Source organism: Meriones unguiculatus, chromosome 17 (genome assembly GCF_030254825.1).
Source record: "Meriones unguiculatus strain TT.TT164.6M chromosome 17, Bangor_MerUng_6.1, whole genome shotgun sequence".
NCBI classification, from domain to species: Eukaryota; Metazoa; Chordata; class Mammalia; order Rodentia; family Muridae; genus Meriones; species Meriones unguiculatus.
Window position 1 is genome coordinate 22306159 of NC_083364.1, and position 19691 is coordinate 22325849.

The following is a 19691-nucleotide window of genomic DNA, read 5'->3' on the forward strand; positions in this document are numbered from 1 at the left end:
AGTCTCCATTGTTTTTTTGTTTGTTTGTTTGATTGATTTTTTTCTGTAGCCTACCAGCAGAGTTGAACAGTTCCTGAGTGAGAAGTGAGGGTTGAAGATTGAAAACAACAAACAAACAAACAAACAAAAAAACAACACTTCACAGGAGATCAGTTCGAGAGGGCTGCCAGTAGAAACTGTCACACCGGTTTATTCCACAATCCCTTTTCATAGTCAGAGCACTCGACCACTTGTCTATGTGATCCTCACACAAACAAAAGGGAAGGGACTTGGCAAACATCCTGCCTATCCCTGTCTCCAGGCGAAGGCCAGGGTGACAACACATGTTTCGCTGAGAACTCAGTAACAAAGCAGCCTGACAAGCAGCTCTCCACAGTTTTTTTTTTTTTTTTTTTTAAGAGACAATGAAGAGACCACTCTGGGTTCCACAGATAAAGGAGTTAGGCATCCTAGGCCTGCAGTGTGCACGTTTGGACTTGGTCCAGGCAGCTGGCCGGGAGTAAAGCATGCTGGCTTCCTGTAGAGAAATTGCCTTGGCCAAACAGTTGGCCATAGTTCTAGTTTATTAAGTAAACAGGGTGTTTTGTCCCTGCAGTCCTATTTGTTGGTTATGTATTTCATTGTCTTTTTATTCTGTAACTGGCATTCATCTCTAAATGGGTTCTCCATTACAGGAGCAAGGAGCCAGGGAGAGAAGATCTGTATATATTTCTCCAGTCTCGAGGAGTTAAAAAGCTTTCTATTAATGCTTTGTAAAATAGATTTGGTCCTTGGGGTGTGAATTCCATCTTTGTGAACAGCTTGTCTTAGTTCTTTTAAATCTCTAGTTGGGAGGGGTGCCAGGCTAAGGGGTGTTGTCTGCTTGGATGTAAATTAACAGGGAAGGTCTCTATGAGTGACAGTCCTTGGGTCCCAGGCCATTGAGGCTGGGGTGGCTGGGGATAATAGTTTTCACACTGAGAGCAATTGTTGGTGTCTGTAGTTGCAAAGCTGTTCTATGGCTGTGGACGGAGGAGCCCTAGGCAGCTGCAGAGGTGTGGGGTAGGGGAGGGCTTATCTGAGTGCTTTGAAGGGTCTTAGTCTCATTTGGTAGTTTTTTTTTTTTCTCTCTGCCTCCAATGGGAAGCCAGGGTCTTTGTTTTCTGAAACCGATGGGGAATTATGAGGGGGCAGAGGAGGGTAGTGTGGCAGGAGGGTAACTTTTGCCTGATTAGGTCAATCACTTTTTCTAGGGCAGTTAGGTTGGCCACTGTACAATTCTCAGTGTCTTCCGCTTCATTTGAGTCCTGTTTTGCATCTTGCTGTGTTTTTTCCTTCGATGGGCCATCCTCAGGCTCAGGGGGGCTTGCTACGCATTGCCATTAGTAGCTGATGTCACTGGGGGAAAGGAGATAGACTTAGTTGATAGCCTTCCTGGGCTTCTTTTTTACAAGCTAAATAAGCAAAAGGGATCCAGACATCTGGATCTGAGGCGGTTGCTGTTAGAATCCACGGTACAAATTGAAGCACTTCATCCCAGAATTCTAAGCCTTCCTTTTGGGAAATTTTAAGTCCTCTAGATTTAAGTAGAGCTCTAAGGGAGTGAATTTGGAGATCTCTCTGATGTGATGTTGAATTGCCTATAATTAAAGGGGAAGGAGAGTGTTGGAGACTTATGGTCTCCGGGACAATCAGTTCAAGCAAGTGAGTGGTAAAGTAAAGAGAGAAAGTTACCAGTCCTCAGGGTGGGACAGTCAGGCAAGACTTCGCTCCAGCTGCCTGTGCGGGAGAGCCTGCTGGGGCCCGAGACTGCCCACTGCCTACCAGTGGTTTGAAACCAGGGCTCTAGGGGGCTGAGAACTTCACGTCCTTCTTCCTCACTCCTCAAGGGAAGGCAGGCATAAAGCAGAAATGCCCTTTTTACCTTTCTTGGCACAGTCCAGAGCCCCATGTTGGGTGCCAAATGTAGTTCTCCTCCTGCCTTGGGGTTGCCTTGCAGCAGCCCACGAAGCCAGGAGGGGCTGAAGAAAAGTGTGCCTGGAAGAGCCGGAATGCACGGAATGGTGAGAACCGTACAGGGATCACAGATCCTGGAAACAGCAGATGGCTAGCTCAACTTTACTTCCAGAGAACAAAGAATATATACTCCTAGAGGAGTGGTTGGGGGTCTCCAAGAATAAGTATACATAATTGGCTGAAACTAGGCACTTCAAGGATGCTTGATTTGCATTATACAGCACGCTCCAATCATAAGGGCCGAGTGTCAGTGCTTGATTAACATATAGATAAGCTCAGGGAGGGGAGAGCTAGCAGGGAGCTGTGTCAGAGGCCACACAGCAAGTGTGGCTAGGGGGAATCTCTATCTAAAGACCCTCCAGATAAAGCCAGGCAGAGAGCAGGGGACCCTGCCAAAGGGAGGGAGTTCAGCCTTTAGTGCCAAGCTCATAATGGCTGTCCAGTCCAGGCAAGAACTGCACCCTCAACCAACAGGGTACCTCCAACACTCTTTAAGCTTACAAAGGAGATAAACTTTATACATGTGAGCGTCACCATTGTAATCTGTAGGGAATCATACCTTGTAGAAAAAGTCAGTAAACATACACTTGTGTCAACAGCATAAACACTCTTTAAGGAGAGCTCTGGGAAGGCAGAAGCCTTCTGTGAAGGAGAAGGGCAAAAGCTCACTTGATCTCAGCTTTTAGTAGGATTACACTGCATGGAAGAGGGGCTTCTTTCCCCTATGCAGATGTATAGCACATTTTTAAGTCCATATTTAAAAGACAAACCAAAGGAAACTTAAAATCTTTGAGGTTGGAACTATGATAGTGGATCGTAGAGTGGAAACTTTATATCAGAATTAGATTAATAAATCAGAGCTCTAGCGATAAATGTCAAAGCTCTTAATACAGCAGTAGCATAGCAACAGGAAGAAATATGCAGCATATTCTTCTATTTAGGATACCTTAAATCACCTTACCTTTCAACCTTCGTAACTTACCTTTACCAGCCTTGAAACACCTTCTTAGCCCCTCAAACACCTTCTTAGCTTTTCTTTGTAACTTAAACTTCTGTATCCTCAGGCCTTTTCTTATTTACCATGAGACACAGGTGAGACTGCTGTGAGCATCCATTGTCCTTCAGCTAAAGGAATGGTAAAAGGTTACATCTGAGACCTGAGTCTGGCAATAAAGTAGACTGTGTCTAGACCTGGTCTAGACCTGGCAGTAACAGCTCTCAGAGTGAGGCTTAAGGCCTGGTGTTATCTGTCAACATAATCAGAGACCTGAGTCATGGCACCAATGTAATAATAGAAATAAAAATACAGCCAATCTGGAATGAGACTTAATGTGTGGGGGTGGAGAGTTAGGAGACAGAGGAGAGAGAGAGAGAGTGGGAGAGCATAGGAGAAGAGTAGGAGGAGCATGTTACCCTCCACCACCAATCAGAGAGAAGAGAAGGGGAGAGAAACTGAGGCAGAGAGGGCACAAGAGAGAGACAAGGTGGCGGGTTGGCCCTTTTATATCTGGTGTACAGCCTGACACAACCTGGCATCCTGGAAGCAGGCTGTCTATGTGCTAAAAGAGGGTTTGTTATAAATAAAACAGAGTCAGAGACAGAGTCATCTGGGAGAGTCCAGAGTAGACACGACCCTGAGCTGATACATGTGAGGAAAGAAGGGAGGGGAGAACCAGGAGAGTAATGGGTAGATGAAAGTGCCAGATATCCCAAATGGCTGGATTATATAGTGAAGAGGAGCCAAGTCCCTGGGCTGAAGAAGTTTAGGGTAAGGGCATGGCATGACAGCTATATCCTGTAATAGGTATGGACTGAGGGATTCTGGGAGACTCTGGTAGCCAGGTCTGCTTTGCTTTGTTAAATAGGCACCTCAGCCAGATGTCCTGGGTTGGAGACCTAAAAAGTTCCTCATGACCTGAGGCAATTATATCTAATAGAGATGAGAGATGTTCTAAGAAAGATGTGCTGAGATGAAGTATCCTTAGGGTAAAAGAGCTATTAGGAGAGTGAGTAAGTTGAGGCCACACACAGTGGAGTGGGTTCTGAAGAGAGTGAGTTGTCTGAGCTTATAGGTTTCTAAGGGAGGAGGAGGTCCTGCACAGCAGGCTTTGTTAATAAGTACATACCGTGTGTCTGTGGTCTCAGGTTGTCAGTGATTCCAGATGAAGCCATTGGGTGTAGGGTGGGGAGAGTTAGCGCTTTGTGAGGGCTGTGAGGAGAGAAATGCTGCAAGGTCACAGCAGGTGACCTGTCACACATTTCCAGGGAACAAAGAGATTGCAGGGATGTGTGTGGCCTGGTTTATGAGGCTACGGCATCTCTATGCTAGGAGAGAATGTTCCAGAGAGGTCTCCAGTCCATTCTGCTCTCTCTACCCCAGCAGCAGTCTCTAAATGCTCACGTAACAGAAGAACTTCAATGGCACACAACGGAAGAACAGAGAGTCAAGAGTTTATAGTGTGAGCAAGCAACAATACAGTCTAGAAAAAGTGGGACTAGCTGAGTGGCAACAACACCTATCCTAGCAGTTACTCAGGCTTCGGAGGACACACTACTTGTCTCCTTTTGCAACGAACTGGAGCCAGAGACTGGTGAGGGAGGGAGATAGCTTTATTCAAGTCCAGACCTGGAAATCTGGACTAAAGACAATATACCTCAGAGGACAGGATTCCTCTGTATTGTTAAAGTAGGGGCTTTTCTTTGCTTGCCTTCGCTCCCGAATAATGACATGATGATATTTGTTAATGATTATTTATTAATTAAATAATGATATTTATTAAAGGCTTTAGGCACTATAGCTAGGCAGACACTAAACTATTCTAACCCAACTATGCTAGCCTGGTCTAATTCCCCACATCCTAGTCTTGCCTGGCTACTCTTGCTCCATCCTCTTTGGTGAATTTCTCCCTCCCTACTCTCCACCAAGGACCCCTTCACTGGGATCAGAGTCCTGCCTTAACTCTCCTGCCCAGCTATAGGCTGTTCTGCTCTTTATTAACCAGTCAGAAGTGAAGGAGGACGGTTTTTATACATTGAGATAGGAAATGCTTCACAGAAATGAAAATACCCACATCCAAACAGATCTCTGGGTACAGAAATAAGCATTTAAATACACAGTGCATAAAACATCCTCCAGCATTCCCCCTTCTTGAAAGGGAAAGTAGTCTTGGGGTTTTTATGTAGCAATGGGTGGAAGAATCCTGTGCTTAGAGATGTTCTTTGTTCTCTTGTAAGTCCCTGAGCGGCAGGACCTTGCTCTGCATGTTCTTTGAAAACTCTCCTCAGGCTGGACTTCCTGTGTCTCTTTGTGAATCTCACATTGTGCACTCCAGTCCCTCTCATCTCTCCTTCCTCTTGTTCTTTCCACCCTTGCAACCTCTGTTGTGCCCGATTCGCAAGACCCCAAAAGACCACCAGGAGTTGAGTCTGTTGCAAAACACATGAGGATTTTTTTTTTATTATAAGCTAGAGCTTGGGCTCACACCCTCACTGATGCAGCAGTTGAGAGTAGAGAGCCCTGAGCTCGGGGTAGGTGGGTGATTTAAAGGTCTCAGTCCCTCCCAGAGTTCCCAAAGCAGGGGAATTCCTGCCTGGCAAACGTCTATTGGTTGAAATACAAAAGAGGATGTTGCATTTTGACCTGATTGGCTGTGGGGAGGCCCCCAAACCATTAACTGTCTGGCTTCCCTTGTTTAGCTGTCCTAGGGGAAAGGAGTGATCTGTGCCAGTTTCCTAGCAACTGTATCTCTAGTGAGCAGGAAAGAATGCAGTATGGCTGGTTCCTCCCCTCAGGTAGCTAGCTGGACATGTCTCCACCTGTCTGGCCTTTGTTCAGGCTTGTGCTTTAAACCTTAATCCAATAACCCAAAAAACCAATTTTTAATTATCTGATCTCTCATTCCCCTTTTCCCATGATCATCTGAAGATATAATCATCGGTTTTCCAGATAAGACCACTGGTGTCTTCCAGATTTACCTTTCCTCAAAGGGATCTGAGTACCATTAACTGTATTGCTCCCAAGCATTCCATCATGAAAGCCATAAAGTAACTTAAAATAGAAGGCCCAAAGGTAAAAATCAAAATGAGTAGGGGTCCCAACAGGATGGATATAAAGTAGTAAGCCAAGAACTATTATACCAGCATTTAAAATGAGAGACCAAAAGATAAATTAGCAGCTATTAAGGCCTGAACTATGTGGGTGGAGAAGTCTAGTAATGCCCTGAGGGGAAGGACCACCTTACTGCATTCTTTTCCCACCTACTAGAGATAACAGTTGCTAGGAAACTGGCCCATCCCTCTAGGGAGGGACACCAGGTCATTATGGTCTGGGGACCTTCCTATAGCCAATCAATTCAAAATGTAGCATTTTGACCAATAGATGCTTGCCAGGCAGGAATCACCCATGCCCTGGGCATGCTGGGAGGGACCAGAATCTATATATCACCCAACTAACCTGGGTGTAGCGCGCTCAGCTCCCACCACTTTGGCGGTGGGGCTGTGTAGGCCCAAGCTGCAGCTTGTAATTTACAATAAAAAGACCCTCATGTGTTTTGCAATGGAGTCAATTCCTGTAGATCTTTTGGGGGCTCACGAACTGGGTATAACAAAAACATCCACTGGAATCCTCTCTCTCTTTCCAGCATCTCTCCTAGCTTTTTGTTATTTTTGCTAAGGATTTCCTAATCATTCCTGAGTGGTTTACATAAAAACAACATTTCTCTGTAAGGGCTGCACACAGCCTGCCCTGCTGTAAAAACAACAGATCCAAGCCCCTTCGATTTTGCAACATTCTGCCAGGGAATGAACATTCTTTTCTAAAGGGTGATTGAGTTCTCAAGGCATTGAATATATTTATCAACATCTGCCTTTAAGGTATTATAATTCTGGCTTTGTACATCCAAGTGCTGCAATACCAGTTCCTACTCCAGCTAAGCAGGTCTCCAAGATTATAGCTAATGTTAGGGACCCCCTCTTGACTTAGCTTTTCAGTCTGTTAGGTAGGATAAAGGCCGATGAATCTCTCTCTTCGGTAATTTCTTCAGGCTGAAAATCAGGCAGAGATTCAACCCAGGAAGGCTAAAAGGCTAATCAAAAGCTAGGCAATGGGGCATCATCTAAGTAGCAATCCAGTTGAAGAGACAAGGAACCATCACATTGGCTGGACTGATTTACTTCATCTTTCAGCAAGTCCAGATTTTCATATTTCAGCTTGCAGTCCATGGCTGATCCCAGAATGGAGTCTGTCAACAAGGTGAAAATCTGCTGAGACAAATTCAGATGAGAGACAGAAGTTAAAATTTGTTTAGTAAGTGGGAAAGTGAGGAATCCCAAGACCAAAGAAAAAACTCATCAGGAGTCCATCCATTTGAGCTACGCCAGATCCAGATCTCATGACTTTTTGATTTCCTAAAACTCAGACGAATTTTAGTTTGCAAAAAAAAATTATATTAGTATCACCATTGTATTGAAGTCCATACTTTAAAAAAAGCAGTTAAGAGGTGTCTACAAGACAGCAGGAGTAGACTCATACCATTAAGACCTAATAAAAGCTATGGCTTCTGGGTCAGAGATATACATATTAGACAGATTTTTTTTTTAGCATGATGAGAAGCACCTTTAAGTCTATCTCCAGAAGACAACTAAAAGGAAATTAAAATCTCAAGCTTGTGACCGGATAATAAGCAGTCAGTGCTCCATCAGCTTATCAGAACTCTACTGATCAATATCGTAACTCTGAACTTCTGAAATCTTGTAACAACATAAGCACAACAATAGCAGAGGAGAGAAATCTGAAATAGCTTCCATTTTTAATATGCCTTAAATTACCTTCTTATATCACTATAACTTACATTCACATACCTTAAAACACCGGTTTAGACCTCCAGTCTTTCTTGCATTTACCAACTTTGAAACATTTTCCTAGATCCTCAACCTTTTTAGATCCTCATAACTTAAACTTTCATATCCTCAGACCTTACATGAACTTTACATCTTTCTATCCAGTTATTCACTGTAAGACACAGGCAATTAACATGAAGCTTGAAAGCAAGAGAAACCTCTTTGCCTTTCTAAATAAGAGATCTAATACCTAGTAGTTCTTCTAACTAGCCAATGAACTGACCAATGAGCTAACAATGGATCTGATTGTCTGCTTTTTAGCTGAAAAGCCACCATTAGCTTAGCTTAGCCATCAATGTGATCAGAAACCTGAGAAGGATAAATATAAGCCAAATAAATGGACCAATCTATGTACCAATCAAAATGACAGAGATGACTAGTCAGTCCACCACCTAGGCAGTTGCTCCTGGCTCCTGTGGTCTCATGGCATCATGAGCAGAGGTAGTCTGGCCATCTGGCACAGAAGATGAGAGACTGTTTCTGTGGGAAAAAGAAGATGAGAGATTGATGTCACCTTGCCTTCAGCAATGTGAAACAATTACTCTGCAGGTGTCTACAGCTTTGTCCACAGTTGAAGCTGAAGAGCCCGTGACTGGGCAGAGGAAACGGTAGGCAGGACTTCCATTTCCATTCTGGGGATCTTAGGTAGAAAATGAGGGAGGGAGGAGGAGAAGGTCACTGGGCCAAGAGGAGTGAAAACCATGGCGGAGTTGCCATGGGGACAAAGATTAAACAGGGGTAGCCAGTGCAAGCTGGAGGACAGGTAATAAGATAGCCAGGCTAGCCTAGCCAATGGGTTAGAATAGATGAGAATCTGATCAGCTATAGATCTCTAGAGTTTATTAATAAATGTGACAGGTCTCTGTCTCAATATTTGGGTGCTAGAACAGGAGTAGAAAAAAACCCTTTAATTCCAACATCTCTTTCATCCACACCGTTGCACAGGAGATGTGTGCCAGTGATAGGAATCATTGGCAGAAGTCTTCTGTGGTGGCACATGCCTGTAATCTCAGCAATCAGGGAGGCAGAGGCAGGCGGCTCTCTGTGAGTTCCAGGCCAACCTTGTCTACAAAGTAAGTCCAGGACAGTTAAAGCTACACAGACAAACCCTGTCTCAAAAAACAAAACAAAGAAAGAATCATTGACTGATGAAATGAGCTAATTCAAGGCACGTTAAAGTATATAGATTACAGGTTTATTAGGAGCAGCTCTTGGTAGGTTCACTGGTCCCAATGAATGGGGGCAGGGAAGTCGCCACGTAGGGAGAATCAGAAAAGTGTGTATACTGAGAGAGGCACTGAGAGAGGCACAGCGAGAGAAAGAGAGGGACCGAAATGTCTAGATTATATAGTGGGGTATGAAAGCTATGCCTCATCAGGTAGGGACTGAGGGATGCTGGGAGTACCTGGAGGTCAGGTCTGCCTTGGTTCAAAAGGCACCTCAGTTGCTTGTCCTGGGTCTGGCTCACCTGAAACTCTTGCAATGTACGTGGCCTCCTTTCCCAATTATTCCACCTGGCTAGGGGCAGGATCAGCTCTCCTGCTCTCTTGCCCCCAGAGTCAGCTCTCCCAGGATGCCCAGGTGAGAGGGAAGACCAGTTCAGCACAGCCCTCAGATATCAGTATGTCCCCCGGTGGAGCAGGGAAATCTTCCTGGCCTTTGGTAGTAACAGACCCTGCTGCCACAGTACCACAGACCCGGATGTGGCCCCTAGCGGCAGCACAGGCTGTCCGAGTCTCCAGTTCTGCTTCTCTGTTTTGTGCCCACATCCTTCTGTTTTTTTCTCTTCCAGTTCTCCAACACTTACTTGCTCCTCTTAATGGCACCCAGAGTCTCTGAGTGGGGTTCTGTCAAGTGTGGCCTCAGGAGTGCAATATCCTGCTCTTGCACTATGGCACCGGGCAGGGGTCATCTCAGGCCTGCCCCCCTAGGCCTGTGCGGTGACAGACTGATGGTTATCTCAGGCAAGCTCCCTGTCCAGGCCCATTGTTGCTGGTCTGGTGACCATCTCAGGCTTGCTCCTCACCCTGACAAGATAACTGTTGTAGTACTGCTTTTTCCTCCAGATATAGCATGACACTCCCAGAGCCATTTTGGAGTAGAGATTGCCTGTTGGCCATGGTAACTAACTGGGCTGAACAATACAGTAAGGTCTAGGTCTGTAATAATGGTAATAATACTTCCTCATTAGAAAAATGGGAGGACCATAGGTCCCTCACCTGGTCTTCTAGTTACTCCTGGCCCTCCTCCTAGGTACATGTGATCTTGAGAGATTCTGGAGTATTTAAGAAGTGGAGGAGGAACTGAAACTGAGACTTGATGATGCAGATGATGAGGTCATCACAAAGTGATTCAGCTGTTCAAGGTCACTAAGGAAGTGAATGATGGGACCTGTAAGGAAGTTTAATAAACTCACTGGTTCATAAACATGAATTTCAGTGGAACCCTTACTTTTTTCTGTCATTGGAAGAGTCATGAGAAAGAATGGACACATATCACCCTTCCGAAGAGCTTTGTTAAGAGAGGGGTCCTGCAGGAGACAGCAGGCCTTCAGGTCCAAAGAGGAGCTTCTTTCGTAAAGGTGGACAGCCACAGCCATGGGCAGCCATCATTGGGTCTTGAAGGCTGTGACAAAAACATTTCCTGAGGAGATGCAACCCACATGTCTACTCACCCCATATAAGGAACCCCCAACAGACCAGACAGAGTACAAACACCACCAAAGGCCAATCTGGTGAACCGATGAGTTTTATTGGGGTTACTTAGGAATACAGGTGAGGGGTAATTTACAGGGGCAGAAATGACTCAGACAGCTGTATCACGAGCCAGCATGGGTGACCACACACGGAACTGGGAACCGTGAGCACAGAGTGCAGCAGGCAGACAGGTCAGCTGGTTGGCGAATGTCCTTTCCAGGTGCCTCCTTTGCTCTCAGCCTCTTCCCAGCAGCTCAGCTGGGTTTTGCTTCGTCCAAGGCAGGTCTGGTCTGAGTCTGCCTTGCAGCTTTCTCCTCCTCCTCTTCCGGGCAGCAGCTCAGCTTCACCAGGCTGAGAGGGAGTTTTAGCTTTTGTTATTTACTCTGGCAGGGAGGGGCCTGCTGAGGCTGGTCAGTTTCAAGGACTTCAAGGCTCTTTTGAGTTTACTTTCCTGTTTAAGGAACTTCCCTGAAGAACGGAGTGGTTCAATCTTGGAGGAAAGTGTTGTACAAGAAAGAGAATCTTCCCTTCAAATCCAGAGACCAAAAGGGGATCTGGGTTTTCAGGGTGGGAAGAGCTTCCTACTACATAACTAGTTTTGCAGAGATCTCCTCCTATTCTGCTCTTCCCTGCCTCTGTCCAGTGGGTGATGTGATTCGGGTGTATTTTTTTTAAGTTTATTTATTTTATTCTCTGTGCCTTGGTATGAAGGGTTGGAATCCCTGGCACTGGAGTTATAGACAGTTGTGAGCTGCCGTTGTAGGTGCTGGGAATTGAACCCCGGTGCGCTGGAAGAGCAGACAGTACTCTTAACCACACTGAGCCATCTCTCCAGCCCCGGTTCGGGTGTATTTTGAGATAATCAGAAATGACAAGAGAGTACCTCTTTTCTAATTTTTTGTTGGCTCTCATGTCCATGTATTTCCTGATGGTATCCCTTGCTAGACTACTCTACAGTTACACAGCTGAAGTCATTATGTTCCATGGGTTGCCACTTTTCCTAGAGGCTGGTTCCATTCTCTGGGCCCTTATCTAGCCCTTCAGGCAACAATTAGGCTTCACAGCCTAAAACAGCCTTTCTTTCTCCCCTCACCCCCCACTTCCCAGCATAGTTTCTCTCTGTGTAGCCCCCTGGTTGTCCTGGACTCATTTTGTAGACAGGCTGGCCTCAGATTCACATAGATCTGCTTGCCTCTGCCTCCCAGAGTGCTGGGAATACAGGTGTGTGCTACTCCACCTGCCTTAAAGTGCTTTATTTTCTTCTTCCTTCTTTCCTCCCTTTTTTATGAGGAGCCATCCTCAGTGACATCTTTCCTCTCTGGCTCCTTTCATTTTCCACACTGAAGCTACAACGTGCTTCCATCGGTAAGAAGGCCATGCAGTTTTATTCTTGCATCCTGCCATAGGTATGTGCCCCTCAGAGTGCAATCCTCCTGGAGTCGAGGCAAAGAAAAGTGGGTACCAAAAGACTCCTCAGGACAGCCAGTGACAGGTAAGTTTTGGATTGGGAATCAGATAAGAGGAAAATCAATACTTGTTCATAAAGCCTTTGCTTGTTTCCACTCTCCTCAGCGAGCACCAGGCGAGGGACCTTCTGATGAGCAGTCCATGTGAGAAAAGTGCCATGAGAGAAGAAACCAGGGAGAGAATGCCTGCGCCAGGGAATAAGAAAACGAGGAAATAAGGGGCAGACGGACGAACTCCGACAATAAATACAGGAAAGAAAGACAGAATGAAAGAGTGGGTGGGAGCGATGGAGAGAGGGATGCCTTTTAAGGAAGGAGCCCTACAGAAGGTTGAGGATGCCTTTTAAGGAAGGAGAAGGAGGGAACAAGTGAAGTAATGAAATGAGTGAAGCAATGAATAAATGATAAAAGAAGGGAATGAAGTAATGCAGGAAGAAATGCGGAAATGAACGGGGAAGGAAATGGGAAAGTGAAGGAAGGAGGGAACGGGGGAAGTAAGAAAAAGGACGGTCAAGTGAACGAGTGAAACACATTCGAGTGCATGCAGAGAGGCGATGAGTGAACGGCCAAGCGAATGCGTGTGAGGAAACCAGCCAGCAAAGAAGTTATGAATGAAGAGAACGAGCGAGGGTGAGAATGAGGCAGGGAGAAAGGGAAAGGAGGAGGACGGAGATTTGCACTCAGGGGTGGCGCTTCCTGACCAGCGACCCTTGTCCGGCTCTCTAACCTCGCCCCGCCCCGCCGGCGGCCCCCCTGTCGTCCCCTTGCGCCTGCGCGGCCTCCCGCGTGACGGCGAGGCTCCGCCCCCACCTCCAGCCTCCCGCCTGCTGCGAGAGCGGCCTCAGCTTGCGGTGGCACCAGGTCAGCTGCGAGGCGTGTACCGAGTGGGCCCGGCGGGCCTTCGTCGCCGAGCTCGCGCTGCACGCGGGGATGGAAGAGGGAGCGGGGACGGCGGCGGGCGCCCGGGGCCGGCGCAGGTGACTGCCTGACGTGGCGGGGGCTCGGTGGGGCGACCCCCGGGCGTCCGGCGCGGGCCTGGCGCTCTGGCGCGGGCCGGCCGAGGCCTGCGCGCTGGTGAGGCGGCCCGTGGCCCTCGCAGCCGGGTCGGCCAGGCTCTGTTGCCAGCCGCGGGTCCGAGTGTGGCCTCCGGCCTGTCGCCGACCCTCGAGGCAACCCGAGCAGGGATTGCAACAGGCGCCAGGGCGGTCCGGGCTGCTGAGCCGGGCGTGACCTCAGACTCTAAAGCCGCAGCCGCGGTTGCTGATAGATCGGAGAACTCTTGCTGTCAGTGCAAAATCAGCGGGTTGTACTAGTTTAGATCGTTTTAGATCTTGTACAGGCCGAACGGAACGACCTGGCCGGGCGCAGTGGGGCCACCTTCTGCCCGAGGGTGCTCCTAGGGTCGGGCCGATCTTCGAGATGCTTCTAGTCAGTGCCCTGGGGAACAAGCCACGGAGCACATCTGCACCCTTTGGAGACCGCCCCCCCCGGCCCCCAAATAAGGACCCGTTCCCTTTTCTGCTCTTTCCAAGCATCTGGTTTTTCTTTTGTTGTACTGCTGTAGATACGGATGTGTTGAGGACAGATACTGAATGGGAGCCCTACAGAAGATTGAGGATGCCTTTTCAGCAAATGATTCATTGAAGATTCGGTGCACAACTGTTGGCAGTAGCAAACAATGGGAGGAAACCCAGATGTCTTGACTAGGGGCCCTTAAATAAAACGTGTTTATACAGTGGACTGTGGGAGAGGCATGAAGTTATAAGCAGAAGTTAATGGAAAGTGGAGAGGAATACCGTACGGATCTGCAGTCACCAGAGTATCTATCCTTCCTGTTTTATCTTAAAAAAAAAAAGTCTGTGTACCTGAGTGAAGGTGCCCTGGAGGCCCGAAAGAGGGCGTCAGGACCCTTGGAACTGAGCAGCCAATGTAGGTGCCCAGGATGAAACGCCAGTTCTTTGCAAGAATAGTATGAGCTCTTAACTGCTTTGAGCCTTCTCTCTAACCCTATCCCTTTCTTATTTATTTATGACAAGTCTCTACATACTCCAGGCTGGCTTCAAACTTGTGATCCTCTTGTATCAACACTGTGTCTGGCTGTCCCAGAGATCTTGGATGTTGTTGCAGTCCTGGTTGTGCCGAATTCCTTCTCTCCAGCTTGGTGAATGTGCTCTGCTGCTCAGAGGAGCGTCATTCTGTTTTACTGTACTTGTTCTTGTGGTGGCTATTTAGAAAGTAGATGCTATCCATCCCTTTCCAAGAGGGCAGACAGGCTGTTCAGCTGACATGAGGAGTGCAGAGGTCAGTTAGTTCACATAGTCATCGCAGATGAGAAAGCCCTCCAGGAAGTTGCATTTTGGAGTCCACAGCCAAGTACCCAGAGATGGTTAGCAGATGTGGCCATAGAAAGTAACCCTGAGGTGCTTCGGAGACAAAGGTATTGAGAACACAGGCTCACCAGCAGATCATGTTTGCTGAAATGGTATGAAGATGCCAGGTAGATGTGATCAGCTAGATCATGGCCAGAATAGGATGATAAGAAACAAATCTGGTTCTGTTCAAAGGATAAACACATGTACCTTTCGGTCTGAGAACGGCTGATTGGGCAGGAGAAGAAAGAAAGGTTTTGAGCTAAGTCATAGGGAGCCCGAAGTGAGAAGCCGGGAGACAGCACTTGGAAACAGCACACTCACTCATAGGAGCATTTTTGGTCCCCTGTCCATCTTGGAAACGTGAGAGAATGAGGTGAGAGTTAGGACAGCATTGGAACAGAATTCCTATGTTCTTCCTTTAAGGTATGTCCATTGGAAAATCAAGGGGATAGCTATGCAAGATACAGGAAGAGAATCAAGACCAAAGGATCTTAGAAAACATAGCCTTAAAAAGGAAAAGAGATCATTGAGGGTAGGAGGTTTCAGATAAGAAATGTAGTATATGGCTGACAAAAACAGACTAGTTGGAAGGGATTGTGCCCGGAGATGCTATTGGGAAATCATGTCCTAGGGAAATGGATGGACTGAAGGAAAGGAAGAGGTCAGGAAAGGAGGAGTTATAAGATAGAGTCCCTCCAGGCTGGAGAGCTCTTAACCCAGAGATGGTGGTACATTCAGCTCTAACCGTTGCTAGAGCCTTGTGAGAAAGGAGCCGATTCAGGATAGAAGGATAGTGTGGGTAAGCAGTAGAGGTGCCACATCCAGGAGATGGGTGGAAGAGAAGTGGGCCTGTGTGATTGGACACCGTAGAGGCTCGAGAGCACAAGGTTGGGAAGAGGAGGTCTGTGGGTGGTAGGGAGAAGTGTGCCCCATCAGTAGTAAGTGGTAGTAAGAAGGCTTTGGGCTAGTTTTCTGTTAACATCTGTTTTTCCTTTTTAAATATGTGTATCTGGGGCTAATGAAATGATTCAGTGGCTTAAGAGTGCTTCCTGCTTACCTGGGTTCTCTTCCCAGCATCACAGTTGATGGCCCATAACTGCATTCCAGAGGATCTCACACCCTTTTCTGGCCTCTGAGGGCTCCTTCACACATCCTGCACATACGTAAAAATAAATCTTTAAGCTTTACTTATTTACTTATTTATTTATTATCACTGTACGCAGGTGTGTGTAGAGGTCAGAAGGCAGTTTTGTGGAGTCCAGTCTTTCCTTCCATCTTCATATGGGTTCCAGGCATTGGACTCAATTTGCCAGGCTTATAGAACAGATGTCTTTACCTGCTGAGCCACTGCACTGACTGTGGGAGCTGTAAGGAACGTGGCATGAGGTGGAGAAGGTTCACGGCTTTCTAAATGGCTGACCTGTGCTACAAAAACGTACGGTTGGCCGCAGACCGGGCCTTCCCTCCAGGCTGCTTGCTTCCTAACCCCTAGTAGATGACTATGCTATGCACAATAGTTTCTGCTTTATTCATCGTGTGTGTGTGTGTGTGTGTGTGTGTGTGTGTGTGGTGTTATCAAAGGCATATTTGTAGTAGTTTTTTTTGTTTTGTTTTATGGCTGCTTTTTAAGATCATTTTGCAGCTGGGGTTGGTGGCATACACCTTTAACCCCAGCACTCAGGGAGGCAGAGGCAGACAGATCTCTGTGAATTCAAGGCCAGCCTGGTCTACAAAGCAAGTACAGAACAGCCAAGGAAACAACAGAGAAACCCTTTCCAAGAGGGCAGACAGGCTGTTCAGCTGACATGAGGAGTGCAGAGGTCAGTTAGTTCACATAGTCATCGCAGATGAGGAAGCCCTCCAGGAAGTTGCGTTTTGGAGTCCACAGCCAAGTACCCAGAGATGGTTAGCAGATGTGGCCATAGAAAATAACCCTGAGGTGCTTCGGAGACAAAGGTATTGAGAACACAGGCTCACCAGCAGATCATGTTTGCTGAAATGGTATGAAGATGCCAGGTAGATGTGATCAGCTAGATCATGGCCAGAATAGGATGATAAGAAACAAACCTGGTTTTTTGAAAAACAAAACAAATCATTTTGTAGTTTTTGAGTATGTTATTTATTTTATTTTATTCATTTTTTTGGACGTTGGGTCTCCTTTAGATCAGGTTAGCCTCAGGTACCCTTTGTAGAAAAGAATGGCCTTGATTTTTTTAAGATATGTATTAAGTGTGTGTGCATGTATATGAGAGTGTGTGTGTGTGTGTGTGTTTATGTCTCTGTGCATGTGAGTGGAGGTGCTCACAAAAACTAGAGAAATCAGAACCCTCTAGAACTGGAGTTATAGACAGCTTCTTGATATGAATGATGGCAATTGAACTATGGTCCTGTGGAAGAACAGGACATGATCTTTTTTTTTTTTTTTCCTTCCAGGACAGGGTTTCTCTGTGTAGCCTTGGCTGTCCTGGACTTGCTTTGTAGACCAGGCTGGCCTCGAACTCACAGAAATCCACCTGCCTCTGCCCCACCTGCCTCTGCCAAGTGCTGGGATTAAAGGCATATATGCCACCATGCCCAGCAAAAGATTTACCTTTATTTTATGTGTATGGGTGTTTTACCTGCAAGTATGTCTGTGTACCATGTGCATGCCTGGTACCTGTGGAGGCCACTGGATCCTCTTGAGCTAGAGTTACAGACAATGTGAGGAACCACGTGGGTGCTGGAATTGAACCTGGGTCCTCTAGAAGTGCAGCAGCCAGTGTTCTTAATCACTGAACCATCTCTCTGGCACCTACTTCTTTTTCTTAAAGATTTTCCTTTTAGCTGGGTGTGGTGGCACACTCAGGGAGGCCAGCCTGATCTACAAAACCAGTCAAGGGCAGCCAAGGGTACACAGAGAAACTCTGGAAAAACAAAACAAAACAAAACAATCCTTTTGTATGTGAATGAATGTATGTAAATGTAGTGTTAATGAGACACATTGTTTAGCTTTAGGGATAAGGAAGAGCTAATAACTGTAAACTTAAACAAAGGTTATATAGATTGGGCCATAAGCAAAGTCTGTTTGCTGTTTTAGTACTTTGTTGCTTTGTTTGTTTGTTTGTTTGTTCTTGAGATAGTCTCACTGTGGTAGCCTTGGCTGGCCTGGAGCTTGTTTGCTGTATAGACTTGGCTGGCCTCAAACCCAAGAGTGCTGGGATTAAAGGCATGAGTTACCCTGCCTGGCTTGTTTTAGTACTCTTGTTTGAGATATCAGGAAGGAGAATACTGTTGTGGGCCATTTCTGGTGTTTTTCTTAGTTACATTGAAGTCCTTAACGCTCAGCCAATAAAAAATAAATCTGATCATGGGGGAGAGAGTGCTTTGTCTCCCCATGTTCTCCTCCTCCTTCCTCCACAGGGTTTCTCTGTGTAGCCTTGGTGTCCTGGACTCACCCTGTAGACCAGGCTAGCTTTGAACTCACCTGCCTGGAGTGCTGGCATTACAGGCTTACAGCACCGTACCTGGTATCCCCATGTTCTCTTAATTTTCACTGTCTTTCTGTCCTGCCTCAAATCTTCTCTCAAAACTCTTTGTCTGGTGCTGGGGATCAAATCTTAGACCTCACGTGTGTGTGAGGCAAGTGCTTTCCTGAACCACACCCCTGTCCTTTTTAATTCTATTTTGAGGCAAGGTCTCTCTAATTTTTTGGTCTGCCCTGAATTTGTGATCATCCAGTCTCAGCCTTCCAAGTAACTGAGATAACTTTGTGAGTCATCACGCCAGCCTCAGAATACTTCTGTTTCACTGCAGAGCTGAAGGTGGCACAGTAGGATGAAGACCTCGTGGATGAAGGGACCAGGTTATGAGACAGAAGGCCAAGTGGAGCCAGGGCTGGGAGGAAACGGAGTAGAGGCTTTGGGACCACAGGGAAGTCTCTGCAACAGGTGCCACGAGGTCAGCCTGTGTGGCCCTGCACCACCTACCTACCTGCTCACTCCTTGCTCCCTGTGTCTTGCAGCTGAGTACAGCGGTGAGGGCTGCTGCGGCCGTCAGGATGGCAGAGGAGCAGGAGTTTGCCCAGCTGTGCAAGCTGCCCACACAGCCCTCCCACTCCCACTGCGTCAACAACACTTACCGAAGCACACAGCACTCCCAGGCCCTGCTCCGAGGCCTGCTTGCTTTGCGGGACAGTGGGATCCTCTTTGATGTTGTCTTGGTGGTAGAAGGAAAACACATTGAGGCTCATCGAATTCTGCTGGCAGCATCATGCGATTACTTCAGGTAAGGTACCTATAGGTCCTTTTTCTTTCTTTTTTCTTTTTTTGTTTTTTTTTGTTTTTAGAGACAGGGTTTCCCTGTGTAGCCCTGGCTCTCCTGGAACTCACTCTGTAGATTAGGCAGGCCTCAAACTCAGATTCTGCCTGTCTCTCTTCCAAGTGCTGGGATTAAAGGCATGTATCACCATGCTTGGCTTATGCTTGTTTTTTTTTTACCCCCCAATGTTAAAATAATTAATTTAATTTTATGTACATTAGTATAGAGGTGTCAGATGTGAGCTGCCATGTGGGTGCTGGGAATTGAACCCCAGTCTTTCAGAAGAGCAGACAGTGCTCTTAACCACCGAGCCATCTCTCCAGCCTTTTTCAATGTTTTTATTAGGATACATTAATTATAAATAATAGTGGTTTCATTATGATACTCATACATGTATATAATGTGTATTGATCATATTCACCTTAATACTCTCTTTTTTACTCCCAAAAACTGCCTTCCTTTTCCTACATTTTTGTTTTGTTTTTGCTGGCCCCACTTCGTGTACTGGGGTCTCTGACAGGGGAGTTGGGTGAGAGGTTATTTAGGTGAACTGAGCACCTTTCCATTTGGCTATACCACTTCAGCAGATGTCTTTCCCTCCTTCAGCAGCCATTGACTAACTATCTATAGATTATTCTCAAGGAAGGAGGGGCCTTTTGAACCTCTTCCCTGTAACTGTTTCTATAGGGCTAATAACAGGTAGTTCTGACTTTACCAAGTGGGAGTACTGACACTGAAGGTGGCCGGGTCTTCTCTTTCCTTAGTGTCTGTTGTGGAGACTCCATCAACCAGCCCAGCAGAGAAGAGGTCTTAAGAGTTTGCCTGTCAGTTTTTCTCTCTGTTGGTCATGTCTTGTAGTAAATAGAAGAACGGGGCTATGTATTATTGACTATTAGCCCTGTGATTGTCATGGCATTGTTATCTAACCTGCTATCACAAATAATAAGACACAGGCACCTGCTAGATTC

General features: G+C 46.6%; 1 protein-coding gene across 6 annotated transcripts in view; it reads left to right on the plus strand.

Annotated features, from left to right (window-relative positions):
- The first annotated feature begins 12553 nt into the window (after window positions 1-12553).
- Window positions 12554-19691, plus strand: part of Klhl22 (kelch like family member 22) — a 42130-nt gene continuing 34992 nt past the window's right edge. The window contains exons 1-3 of one of the 6 annotated variants that reach the window (XM_060370013.1): window positions 12906-13032; window positions 13620-13984; window positions 18428-18690. In XM_060370013.1, coding sequence (XP_060225996.1) covers window positions 18464-18690 — 227 coding nt within the window. In that variant the 5' untranslated portion in view covers window positions 12906-13032; window positions 13620-13984; window positions 18428-18463. Of the gene's footprint in view, window positions 12686-12792; window positions 13033-13619; window positions 13985-14775; window positions 14801-18427; window positions 18691-19691 lie in introns of those variants that run through there. The other 5 variants (XM_060370014.1, XM_060370015.1, XM_021653326.2 and 2 more) reach the window with 5 other exon arrangements.